The 14,336-nt window shown below is 38.2% G+C and overlaps 1 protein-coding gene across 3 annotated transcripts in view; it reads right to left on the bottom strand.

The window, feature by feature from the left end:
• The window catches only part of BMS1 (BMS1 ribosome biogenesis factor), a 52,071-nt gene that overhangs the window by 14,520 nt on the left and 23,215 nt on the right, over positions 1–14,336 (bottom strand). For all 3 annotated transcript variants that reach the window (XM_053583649.1, XM_053583647.1, XM_053583648.1), the window contains exons 14-19: positions 5,252–5,325; positions 4,458–4,634; positions 1,845–2,033; positions 1,575–1,755; positions 1,292–1,350; positions 413–535 (exon numbers count right to left, since the gene is read on the bottom strand). In XM_053583649.1, coding sequence (XP_053439624.1) covers positions 413–535; positions 1,292–1,350; positions 1,575–1,755; positions 1,845–2,033; positions 4,458–4,634; positions 5,252–5,325 — 803 coding nt within the window. The remainder of the gene's footprint in view (positions 1–412; positions 536–1,291; positions 1,351–1,574; positions 1,756–1,844; positions 2,034–4,457; positions 4,635–5,251; positions 5,326–14,336) is intronic.

Here is a 14,336-nt window from a genome sequence, read left to right as displayed (position 1 = left end):
TTTGGGGCCAGGTTCGAACCCACCACCTTTGGTATATGCGGGCCGGTGCCCTACTCACTGAGCCACAGGCGCTGCCCAGAGTTTTCCCCTTTCTTAATGCAAAACAAAAAGAAAGGGAATAAGACTCAATGGATAAAATTATATATTCAGTTCTGTGGCAGTTTCACATGGAAGAATACATAATAGCCTAAATTATTAAATATTACTATTTTACTTCACCTTAAGATTTGTGAGCACATTCTGTAACACAGAAGCCAATATAAAAAAGTAAATGAAAAAAATATTAATGACCTAGTTTATAAAAGACATCAAATATTTTTCTAAAAACATTAGACCCATAATTTAGAAGTATTTCATTCCTCCTCTAACACTATATACATTCATAAATATGTGAATATATAGATGTACAGACCTTAATAAACGAAGTGTTCTTGAAAATTTTATATGGAAAACCAGTTAGCTTTAATTTCTTCACAATTTTTATGGACTTATCCAGATCAAGGACAACTCCTGTGGCAGCTATCCGGAAATCAGGCTAAAAGGAACCCAAAAATTTGAATGTAAGAATAATGTTAGCAAGACAAAAACTACAACTCTCTGTGATGCAATAAATTACCAAGGTGTATTTCACTTACAATCAGCTAAGAAAGAACAAGGGAAAACATCTGAGTATATAACACGGTATTACATCTGAGTATGCAACAAAAGTAATCTAATGATGATGATTTGAGTACTTTCCTGAGAGTGACTTCCTAAGAACATAATTTCACAATCTATTTGGAATGAAATGGAAAAAAAAATACAACTGCAATGTTTAAGAAATTAAATTTTGGCCCTCCAGGGCAGATTCCATCTGCTCTTTATTTTTTCTCCTCTGTTAAATGGGGCCAATAAAACTTGCTCTGACTGGTCAAATGAAGATAGAGTGCACATACTTTGCTAAACCAGCATGACGAGGGAGGTAGTGTCATATCCAGCTAGTCTATGATGTCTTCTCAGAACCAAGTATAATGCTCAGCACATGGTGAACACGTTAAGTACTTTCTCAGATAAATAGTTCAAAAAATACACAAATAATAAAATATCATCAGTATCATTATAATTCTACTTCCCCATATCTATTCCCATATGGTACTTAAAAGGATATAGGAAGATTAAAAGCAAAGAGAAACTTCCTATTACACATTAAAAATGAGTAATTTCCAACTTACAGTTTCATATACGTAATAATACATACTCATGATATATTTCTCAAACACAATCTATAAGATAAACCATCCAAGGCACTTACCATTACACCACTGACAGACTGTATTGCCAAGAATCCAGTTCCCTGTGGAGTGACAGGACCTTAAAGAAAACCGGAAAAAAGGAAATACAGTAAGCCATAAATTCTGGATTCTGTCTTACATATATCTACTCCATCCCCCCACAACCAAACAAAAAAAATCTTATGACTTGGGATTTCACAAAAGGAAAAGAGCAAAGCTATAATGGTAACAGCCTAAAAGTTGTACAAGCCTTTATACAAGCTTACATTAACCTAAAAGCAAGTTACTCTAATCACATTTTACCCCAAAAGGTTGCTCCACAATGCATGTGCTGTGGAGTGTATTTTAGAAGCCTCTGTCTTCCATTGTGGTCTTCAATATAATAGAGTGGAATGGTCTGAAACCTCCTCCACCCTACAGAAAAAATGATTGGATCTCGAGACTTGAGGATTTTCTTATACCAACGATGTTTCTTCAGACGCATCTGAAGGAAGAACAGAGTTAAGTAAGATGCCTGGTGGAGGGTACATCCAAGGACCCCTGGCTGCCAAGCATGCAGCACAGGGCACCTACCTGCACATATCCGACATTGCCCTCACTATTGCCCAGACCACCCAGAATAATTGGGTAATGGGGGTCAAAGTTGAGCACAAATTCACAGGGAACATTTTCAATCTCAATTCGGATGTACATTCCAGGTCGAAAACCCTCATATTGAACTCTGGCTTCATCATCTTGATCTTCAAATTCTGCTCGATTAAGCTGTATATAAGAGGGGGGAGAAAAACCTATAATGTTGTTATCCTTAATAAACATATATTAATATTAAAAATGAGCACTTCCTAGATAAAGAAATAATTGGAAACATTATTTGGCTTCAGCTTATTAAACGTAACATAAATTTTACCACTACAGTTTGTTCAGAATATGTTCCAACTGTTTTCTCCTCTGTTGCTCCAAGATACAGCAAATACAAACAGTTCTAAAAGGAGTCCTTAACACCCACAAATGCTCAAAACTTCCCCAGTCCACGCCTTCTTTTCTTTTTCTCCAAACCATTATTTCTCCAACACCTGCTCCCTCATCCTCACCCTCAGCTGATGACTGTTTCCTAATTCACTTGAAAACCTAAAGAACTTCCATCGTCAATCCCGTACCAGGGTTTACACCCATATCCAGACTGTGCACTGCTGAATAGGGCAGCTACGTGTGGCTATTTAAATTAAAATGAAATAATATTTAAAATTCAGTTACTCAATCACACTAGCCACATAGGTGGGTAAACATCAACATGTGGCCAGTGGCTATGGTATTGGACAGCACAGATGTGCATGTCCCTGATGGCAGAAAGTTCTATCTGGCAACTCTGGCACAGATTATGTATCCAGGCCATTACTTAATGCCAAACTAAAGCTGCACACTGTATTACGACCCACTCTTCCTGGACTTTATTACAACAGATCTTCCCTCTGTTATCTCTCATCTTAAAACATTCTTTTGCCTTCAGTTCTTCTACCAACTACTGCCATATTTCTCTGCTTCCCTCTGTAGCAAAACCCCACAAAAGTTCTTTAAAGTCACAGTCTCCAGTTCCTCTGCTCCCATTCTCTTAAATCTGTAAAACTTAGACTTTCACTTACCACTCCATGAAAATGTTTGCCATGGGCACTAAAAGCCTCCACGTTCCTACTCCAGTGATCAGTTCTGTCTCCACTGTATCAACGTAACAGACCTGAAAATGTGTTGCTTCCTTATAAGCTGGCTTTCAGCATGCCTAGCATTCTCAGAAATGTCTTCTCCCTCCTGGGCACTGTCCAGGCTCTACTGCTACTCCCTCCTATTGCCCATGCCAGTCCTGTTCCACCTATCCCATCTCTGCACTCACTCCCCAGGCCATCTCGTGACTTTATGTAGCACCTATATGCTGAGGACTGTACATCTAAGTCCCTGGCCAGACCTTTCTCTCCAGACTTGACACTCTTGTCTGAACATACCTCAAACCTACCAGACCCCTAAAAAATCATCTTCCTAGACACAGCTGCACTAACTAGAGGCTTTCCTACCTAACTTGACAAGGCATTCTTCCAGTCACTTTTATTTGTCATCCTCTCACGTACCCCACATTCACTCCACCAGGAAATCCTACTGATCTATCCTTCAAATAAAGTATATCCAGATATGACTTTCTGTCTCACCTCCACTGCCACCTTCCTGGTTTATGAACTCTTCCCAGAGCAATCTTTTCAAAGGGAAGCCAATCATGAATATCTCTCTTCTGCTTAAAACTGTCCAAGGACTCTCTTTCATTGAATAAAAACTTAAGAGTCTTTTACAGTGGCCCACAAGGCTCTAGGTAAATGGGCTGACGCAAAGACTTCAGAACTAGTTTTACATTTCTTAGTCATGTCTGTCAACAGTCAACATAGACTTATAACCACTAAGTTAGTGACTAATGAGGAGCTATGTCTTTGCCTAGGTGAAGGCCTAGGTTGAGCAAAACCTTTCAACCATTTTCACAAATCGTATATTTAATTTGTATTTTCCACCTTACAAAGATGCTCTGCAGCCCCACTAACAAAGCACAACTCAGACATCTCACAACTCACCATCAACTGTAAACACATCACTGTGTCTCCTTCAGAGTGAGATCATCACTTCAAACAGCCTGCTCAGCATCCCCTGGCAGGAGATCACACTATTTCCCTTTATCTCCACAACTGACCTTACACTCAACATGTCCTTCTGACATGTTAACCTCTGACCAAAATAGGTTTTCAGAGAACTTCCCCTGGAGACCACTGGTAGGTGCATAAGTCACAAGGCCACAGATCACCCACCTATTCAAATCAGGGAGCACCAGTTGGAATGGGAAGCCAACACTTGCACTGACGTGAACACACTGTCTCAAATCACTAAACTTTGAGATCCTCAAAAGTGGCCACCATGTCTCAGTCATTTCCGCTTCCTCTGCATCTAATGCTCAGTATAAAATAGGTACTGACATATTTCTGGTGAACTTCTGACTGACAGAACAATTAGATTACTGTACGAGTAAACACTCATACGTATTTCAGCCCAGAAGTCCAGGTAAAAGGCAGGTCAGGGACCAGAGACCCAAACAAAGTTAGATATTCATGACATTGTTACAGCCTTGACAAAAGGCTGAAAGGAACTGACTTTTCTTACCTGTGCTTGTTTCTGCATTTCTCCTTTAAGATCATCAAAATATGTGCTTTCTCCTTCATCATATTCTGCATCAAACATCTCCTTCAATTTTCTCTTCTTATCTAAATGCTTTTTCTTGGCACTTTCCTCTGCATCAGGGTCAATTTCTTCCTTAACTTCTTTGTCTACATCTGAAATCTTTACATTTCCAAAAGAGAAAATTTTATATAAGTATATGGAGATCTTTTCTTCAAATATTAAAGATTAAAAAGTCTTATTTGAGCTGCAAAAATATTAATTATGATAATAAATAAAACAAAACAGCTTTTATTTCTAAATAAAATGGTATAACTACAAGGAGACAGACACCTGCATTACAATTAACTGCCATTCCTTACTCTGTCTGGGAATGCCAAACAGGAATAAAAACAATGGCAAGTGTCTTCAACCCAGATGTCCCCAGGCACCGTTCTAAAGAAATATTAGAGAGGACAGGGAATTTACTTTTTTAAATGACACTTAAATGTAAAAAGAGGAAGATGGTGGCAAAAGCAATGATGGAAAGGAAGACCCAGAGGCTAAAACTTTCATGAATAAAAAAATCATAAGGAATTTGAGAAATGAGTACAGCAAGAAAAGGTAGTAGGTGTCATCAAAAGAACAAGAATAACAAGAAAACGTTTATCTGTCCTCATATCCCCACACTTTTAGGAAAGTCTGTCTACCTGATCTGTAATCTTCACAGGTATCAAGTAAGATTTGCATTTCTCAGTACAAGCCTCTTTAGCAGATAGCTGCCCATGGCAAAGTCATACCTCAATATCCAGGCCTGATTTTCCCTTGTGCATGTCCCCTGTCTCTAGGTCTTCAAAGTCACCATAAAGCTCATCTGGAAAAAGAATATCCAAAGGCTTCTCTGTGAATAGGGTCCATGAGCCACAATGACCAGCCAGGCAGGTTGTGTACCCTGCATTCCAAACCTCGTTCTTATTGTTCCCATTACCACATACATATCAAGAGGGCTCTGCACTTACACAGGCTTTAAAAAAAATTGTTCTGGACTTATATAGGCTTTTACAAAATTGTTAGTATTTCATCATCTATTTAGGTAAAGTAAATGGATCCAATCCACACTTCCATACTTACTTTGAAATCTCATTTAGCCAAAAGCTATCAGACATTAGACACTCTACATAAGACAGAGAAACACAAGAGGTGACAGGCACTCGGCGGCAAGTAAGTCCCCAAAACCAGCAATCCAAGCAGTGAATAGGAAAAGCCTGGCTTAATAACAGCATATGGGAAAAAGTGTCTTGATATAAGTCCAATACAACACAACCATGTAACACACTTAGGGAAAAATCTTAGGTTCTATAAAGTATAGAGATTAGAATAAAAGTAGAGGAATAGGCACAGTGGCTCATGCCTATAATCCTAGCACTCTGGGAAACTGAGGAGGGAGATCACTGAAACACTATACCACAAATACTCAAATGCCATAAATTGGAAGGCAGGTTTCCACATTTCAAAGTAGTAACATGTTGGTACCAGTAGACATTTCAACACGCACACTGAACACCCTCAAAAACCACTACAAAACTACACAAAGAGACACACTCAAAAACACCATAAAGAAGTCAAGATGGGTGGTGCCTATGGCTCAGGGTGTAGGGTGCCTGCCCCATATACCGAGGGTGGTGAGTTCAAACCCAGCTCAGGTCAAATTGCAACAACAAAAAAAAATTAAAAAAATAAACAAACTTAATTAAAAAAAAAAGAAGACGTCAAGATGGAAGGAAAGGGAAATAGGAAACAAAACAAATCATAAAATATCAGACTTAAGCAATTACGTATCAATAAGTACCTTAAATGTGAATAGAATAAATATACTAAAAAAGACAGATTGGAAAGGATGAAACACAAAGCCCAAGTAGATACTGTTTATAAGAAACTCACTTCAAAGGTAGCAATCTAAGTAGGTTGAAAGTAAAAGGACAGAGTAAGAGACATCATGCAAACATTACTTTTTTTAAAGAAGCAAGAGTAGATAGATAGAGATATATATATTTTATTTATTTATTATTATTATTATTTATTTTTTTCTTTTGAGACAGAGCCTCAAGCTTTTGCCCTGGGTAGAGTGCTGTGAGATCACAGCTCACAGCAACGTCCTACTCCTGGGCTCAAGCGATTCTCCTGCCTCTGCCTCCTACAGGCACCTGCCATAATGCCCGGTTATTTTTTGGTTGCAGCCGTCACTGTTGTTTGGCGGGCCTGGGCTGGATTTACCTGCCAGCTCAGGTGTATGTGGCTGGTGCCTTAGCCACTTGAGCCACAGGCGCTGAGCCAAGAGTAGCTATATTAATAGCTCCTGAAGTAGACTTCAGAGCAAAGAAAATTACTATACCCAGAGAAGGTCTTGCTGAATTTTAACATCTAAAATTTCATGTGCTGCCTTGGTATCTTTGAGCCCCACAGGGCCTTGAAGGCCCAGCCATGAGGTTCCCTGGTCCTGTCAGATAAGCTCAACACCCCCTAGAAGAAAAGGCTCCCCATCCAATTAGTTCTTCCCTTTACCTGTCTACCAGCTTGTTATTCAAACAAGCCAATTATATTCTCACAAAGGAACCAATGGACATCCTATATTCTTGTTGAATTACAAAGCTCGCCCCCACAGTCCCTAGCCAATCACTGTGCTCTTGAGTACAACAACCGTGTGGCTCTTCATTGTATATGATGTCCTCCTCCCTGTGAGTATATGATGACTAAAAAATTGCTGTCAATCTCATCTGTATCTGGGTTGGCTGTAATGTGTTTGACCATCTCGTACTATTTAGGGCCGAGAGCCCTCCTTCCTCAATGGGCTGAAAAGGAAGTGACCATAACAACTACATAAAAGCAAAAGGATCAATCCCTAATTAAGACATAATCCCAAATGTTATATTCACCAACAAGGCCTCATGAAGCAGAAATTGATAGAGCTGAAAGAAAAACAGATAAAATCCACAATAACATTTTGTAACTAGCAACAATTAAAACTGAGCAGAAAATGAACAAGGTTTCAGAAGATCTGAACAATACAGTTTCAACCAGCAGAATCTGACATTTGCACAACATTCCATACCCCTCAAGAATAGACTACATCAATTTTTAAAGCACTAACAGAATCTCTACCAAAACAGAGCACATTCTGAGCAATTAAACAAATTTAAACAAATTCAAATCATAAGAATATATGCTAAGGCTTGGCGCCTGTAGCTCAAGTGGCTAAAGTGCCAGCCACATACACCAGAGCTAGCGGGTTCGAATCCAGCCCAAGCCTGCCAAATAACAATGACAACTGCAACCAAAAAATAGCTGGGCATTGTGGCGGGTGCCTGTAGTCCCAGCTATTTGGGAGGCTGAGGTAAGAGAATCGCTTAAGCCCAGGAGTGGGAGGTTGCTGTGAGCTGTGATGCCACAGCACTCTACCCAGGGCAAAAGCTTGAGGCTCTGTCTCAAAATAAAATAAAATAAAATGCTGAGAATATAATGTAATCAAACTAGAAATCAATAATAGAAACACAAGGAAAATCTTTAAATATTCGGTAACTAAACAACACACTTCTAAATAATGCATAGGCCAAAAAAGAAGTCCCAAAGGAAGTATAAAAATGTACAGAGCTGAATGAAAATGAAAATAAAACATGAAAATTAGTGCTAAGCAGTGTTGTTGAGGGAAATTTATAGCACTTATGCTTACACAAAAAAAGGAGAAAAGGTCTCAAACCAATAAAACCAATAATCTAAGAAAACTGAAAAAGAACAAAATGAACCTAAAACAAGCAGAAGAAAAAGATAACGAGCAAAAATCAACAAAATTCAAAACAGGAAAACAACAAAGAAAACCAATGGAAAAAAGTTCAGTACTCTTTCATGATAAAAACTCAACAAATGAGGCATAGAAGGAACATATCTCAAAATTACGAAAGCCATATAAGACAAACCTATAGCCAACATCACACGGACTGGGGAAAAGTTAAAAGCATTCCCTGCCAAAACGGTAACAGGACAAAAGTGCCCAGTGGCACCACTTCTGTTCAACACAGTACTGGAAGTCCCAGCCAGAGCAATCAGGCAAGAGAAAGAAAGAGGAAAAATCTGGAAAGAGGTCAAACTATCACTTTTTGCTGAAGACAGGATCTTTTATCTAGGAAAACCCAAAGACTCCACCAAGAGCCTCTTGGAATTGATAAATAAATTCAGCAAAGTTTCAGTGTTAAAAAATCAATGTAGACAATTCAGTAGCATTTCTTATATACCAATAACAGCCAAGCTGAGAGTCAAATCAAGATTTACTACCATTCACAATAGCTACAAAGAAAATAAAATACCTAGGAATATACTTAACCAAGGAAGCAAAAAATCTCTACGAGGAGAATTACAAAACTCTGAGGAAAGAAATCACAGATGACACAAATGGAAAAAACATACCATGCTCATGGATTGGTGAAATCAACATTGTTAAAATGTCCATACCCCAACGTGACTTACATGGGCAGATTCAACGCAATCCCTATCAAAACACTAATGCTATATTTCACAGATACAGAAAAAAGTAATTCTGTGCCTCATTTAGAACCCCAAAAGAGCCCAAATAGCCGAAGCAATCCTAAGCAAAAAGAACAAACCTGGGGCAGTGCCTGTGGCTCAAAGGAGTAGGGTGCTGCCCCATATGCCGGAGGTGGTGGATTCAAACCCAGCCCCGCCCAAAAACTGCAAAAAAAGAACAAAGCTGGAGGGATCATGTTACCAGATTTCAAGCTGTATTACAAGATTATAGGAACCAAAACTGCATAGCACTGACATAAAAAACAGAGACATAAACCAATGTAACAAAATAGAGAACCCAGATATAAAACCATCTGCCTATAACCAACTGATCTGTGATAAAGCAAACAATGTATACAAGGAAAAGAAACCCTGTTCAACAAATGGTGCTGGGAAAACTGGATAGCCACAGGCAGAGAAATGAAATAGGACCCCTATCTCTCACCACTCATAAAAATTAATTCAAGATGAATAAAAGACTTAAATGTAAGGCATGAATTGATAAAAATCCTAGAAGAAAATGTAGGAAAAACTCTTCTGGATATTGGCCTAGGCAAAGAATTTATAACTAGACCCCAATGGCAATTACAGCAAAAACAGAAATAATAAATGGGACTTGATTAAATTAAAAACTTTTTGTTTCTACACATCTAAGTAATTAACAGAGCAAAAAGATGACGCACAGAATGGCAAAAATATCAGACAATCTACACATCCAATAAAGGGTGTATACAAAGAATCTACAAAGATACACAGTTTTAATACCTGGTGTCTTAATAAAATACAACAAAGCTATAGTATGATAAATGAATCAACAGAGATCAATGAGGTAAACTAGGAAGGCCAATAAAAAAACATAAACAATATGACAAAATGGGCATTTTAATCAATTAGAAACAAAACAAATTGTATTGGAAAGAACTTGCAGGTCACTTGAAAACTAGCATGAAAAGTCTGCCCTGCTCTCCTCAGAAAGCCTCATTCCATGAGTCATAAATCCTCCCATACCATCTTGCTGCATGACTCAAGGAGTGAGGCTTTCTGAGGAGAGCAGGTCAGACTTTCCATGCTAGTTCAAACAAGGCTTGAGAGAACTGGCAGGGAACATTTTCGTGCTGAAAGGCCACACTAATTTAGCAATAATCAAATAAGGCTGCATCTTGAAAGTTCTTCAAGCTTTCTATGTTTTGTTCACAAGAGCACCCAAAGCGAGGAGCAAAAATAAAAACTTCTGTTATGACCTAAATAAAGAATAAAACCTGCACCAGTCAGTAGTATCAGTTGATTCATCAAAAGCAACTGAATGATATATATTTTCCTTTTGAAGTACTGCATGAAGATTTCCTGTTAAGTTAAAGGCTAATCCATGCTGCCAGTTATGGTTCTCCTTGAAAGAGGCAGTTGTTTGTACTTTGAAACATCATCAGGGTGTAAGAATCCTACTACTTCAATGAAGCATTCTTTCACAATTTCTTCATCACTGAATGGCCTCCCTTTTTTCCTGAGTTATAAACTACTTTATAAGTGCTTCAGTGCCATTATTCTGATATCTTATTGCTGCTTGAAAGAATTATTTTTGCTTTTGATCTTTAAATTTCTGCAACACAACCTTTCATGCATCTCCCTCTAATTTAAAATACTTTTGGTCCTTATAAGTGTTATAATGCTGATGAGCACTGAATTTCTTTAATGTTAATACTGCAGTATCACAAGACAAGCAAATCAACTTATCTTTAGCAGAAATAAGACAATGTTGACAATATTGCAATTCTCAATTCTCACTCAAAAATCCGTTTTCTTCCTTTAGTGTTCTCTTGGTCTTTTTTGATATGATGGGGTGTTACACAGACACAATCAAAAAATACTGTTGAGTTATGAAACTATTCACAAATTCCACTTCAAACAGAAACACAGTACACCACTGTCAGAATCTGGTAACAAGCATCCTTGACCTCCATAAACTCTCACCAGTCAACTTCATGCAGTAGTGGCACCAGTGAGGTGGAGAACTTAGAACTAAACTACGAGCATAGCAACCATCAACTTAGCCCTTATGGCTTGCTAATGTTCTTATCGTGCCAGTCTGGGAGGATTATTTTGTTGAAACTTAATTTCATTTTTCGGTATTTTAAGAATGTTCATTTTTAAAATAAAAATATGAAAGAATAAAAATATATAAGTAAAAGAGGATTTGCTTTATAAACTTTGGATTCAGCCAAAGCTGCACTTAAGGACATAGAAGGCTACAGCTTTCCTACCCCTGGACTAAACAGCCATCAAGAGAAAAACAGATAAACATCTGTGGCATATCTATGCAACAGAATTCCACTCAGCAATAAAAAGAAACCACAATATTAATGAATCTGCCTGAGCTCAGAAGACCAGCCTGAACAAATGTGAAACCTCGTCTCTCAAAATAGCTGGGTGTTGTAGTGGGCACCTATAGTCCCAGCTTCTCAGGAGACCAATGTAAGAGAGGATGGATGGCTTGAGCCCAAGAATCTGAGGTTGATGTGGGCTATGACACTATGGCACTCCATCGAGGACAATACAGTGAGACTCTTATCTCAAAAAAAAAGAGCAAATCTATTACACATCGCACCAACAGATCCAATAAGGTAAAACATGTCATTACCAATAAGGTAATAAAAAAGCATTAAAAAATTAATGAAGATATTAAATGTCTAGGAATAACCATAACTAACCAGAGACTGAAAAATTTATATAAGGACAGAACTGAATCCCACAAGAAAGTTTCAATTATTCACAAATTAATACTTCAGTTTAATAATAATACCAATTAAAAAATCAAATATATTTTATAATTTATCAAAATGGCTTTCAAAATTACTTTGGACCACTGGTGGTCTATAAAACTAGCAAAATTAAGAAGTGATAATATCCAGTTTTGGTCAAGAATTAAGGAAAATTGCTTTCTCATGTACTAAAGGTTGGAATATGAAATTTGAGACATCTGTCTAGGGTAACTTAATTTCAAAATTAAAATGTATATGCTGGCTTGGTGCCTGCAGCTCAACCGGCTAGGGAGGCAGCCACATACACCAGAGCTGTGCAGGTTCAAACCTAGCCCGGGCCTGCCAAACAACAATCACAGCTACAGCAAACAAACAAACAAACAAACAAACAAAAAAACAAAAAACTAGGCGTTGTGGTGGGCGCCTGTAGTCCCAGCTACTTGGGAGGCTGAGGAAAGAGAATTGCTTGAGCCCAAGAGTTTGAGATTGCTGTGAACTGTGACGCCATGGCACTCTACCGAGGGTGACATATTAAGACTCTGTCTTAAAAGTAAATAAATCAGTAAAATGTATATGCCCTGTGACAATGTAATTCCATTTCTAAAAATCTGTACAGAAAAATTCCCACACGTTATTAAGGATGTTCACTGTGACATTACATATAAGAATAAAAAATTGAAGAAAAATTTAATGTTAATCAATGATTAATAAATGATGGCACATGTGGCCATTAGAAAGAATGAAGTTGCTCCATGTGTGTGATATATGTCTAAGACATGCAATTGAGTGAAACAAACCACTGTAGAACACATTAGGTTGAATAGTATTTTTGTTAAAACAAAAATAGGGGAGGAGGCACCTGTGGCTCAGTGAAGTAAGGCACCAGCCCCATCTGCTGGAGGTGGTGGGTTCAAACCCAGCCCCTGCCAAAAACTGCAAAAAATAAATAAATAAATAAATAAATAATAAATTAAAAAATAGGGTATCATACACTCTTTTAATATTGGCTAGACCTCCCCACCCTAAGCTGGGAGTAATGGGGAAGGGGGATTCAGGAGGATTCAGCATTTCTACGTTCAACTTTATGAATTTCTATAGGAAAAACTCTTATTTGGGAAGGGAGCAATGGCTCGTACCTATTAATTCTAGCACTCTAGGAGGCTGAGGCAGGAGGATCACTTGAGCTTAGGAGTTCAAGACCAGCCTAAGCAAGAACAAGACCCTCAACTCTACTAAAAATAGAAAAATGAGCTGGGCATTGTGGCAGGTGCCTATAGTACCAGTTACTTAGAAGGCTGAGGCAGGAAGATCACTTGAATCGCAGAGTTTGAAGTCGCTGTGAGCTAGGCCTGTATCAGGGCACTCTAGCCTGGGGCAACAGAGTGAGACTTCATTTGTAAATGTTGCTATTTTTATTTAAACAGACATATACAAATTAAATAGAAGTTAATCTAAAAAACCTAAAAAGTATTAATGCTAAGGAAATTAAGAATAAAAAATGAAACAAGTTCCTTATAAGATTTCAAAAAGTATACTAAAGATATCTCATAAAATAATATGATATTGGCATGAGAATCAAGAGATTAGTAACAGAAGAGACGGCTTTATTTATTTATTTATTTACTTACCTACTTATTGAGACAGGGTCTTGCTCTGTTGCCGGGGCTAGATTGCAATGGTGTTATCATAGCTCACTGCAACCTCCAACTCCCAGGCTCAAGCGATCCTCCTGGCTCAGCCTCCTGAGCAGCCGGGCCTACAGGCACTCATCATCATACCTAGCTATTTTTTTTATTTTTTGTAGAGATGAGGTCTCACTATTGTTCAGGCTGGTCTTGACGTCCTGGCCTCAAACAATCCTCCCACTTCAGCCTCCCAAAGTGCTAGGATTATAGGCATGAGCTTTTTAACTGACTCCAGAGGTACACATACACACATTAAAAGAATGTATAACAAATCAACATTATTCAACCAAGTATGATTGAAAATAATGATCTGTAAATAAAATTAAGTTGATCTGAGTCCCAAAAGTGATCAAGTAAAATATACAAAATGAAAGCATAAAAAACTATTCTAGGGCTAGTCAAACAAGGTTTAAGTGCTTCAGTGACCATGCTATGAAGTAACCATGTTTATTCCAAGAGTCTGGAATTAGCCTCAGCTGTTTTGATAAAATTCCCTCAAGGCATGGACTTCTGATCAAGGCATGAAACATATTAATCAGCCTCTTACTTTGGAATCATAGCATAAGGAGTGAGAGCCATCTGCTCCTGGAGCTTGTTGCTTGTCAGCATAGTTGATTGATAACAGTGAGATCAAAGAGGTGAAACCCTGACAGGGCTCTACTATGAGGCTGGTTATGTAGCAAATTATATGCCTATGAGACAAGCAAAATGTACAAGTCCAGCTGAGACCACTCAGCTCTCTGATGCCTGGGTCTTCAATGAAAGTGTGTCTAGCCACAGCTTTCACAAACGGAGGGCAGCCGAAGCAGTACCCGGTGTCTGCAGCCTGCACTGATATTGCTATTTGCATCCTTTTCCTATAATGAACT

Source organism: Nycticebus coucang, chromosome 3 (assembly GCF_027406575.1).
Source record: "Nycticebus coucang isolate mNycCou1 chromosome 3, mNycCou1.pri, whole genome shotgun sequence".
NCBI lineage: Eukaryota > Metazoa > Chordata > Mammalia > Primates > Lorisidae > Nycticebus > Nycticebus coucang.
The sequence above is the reverse complement of the archived record's forward strand: the minus strand, read 5'-3'. Positions and strand labels throughout refer to the sequence as shown.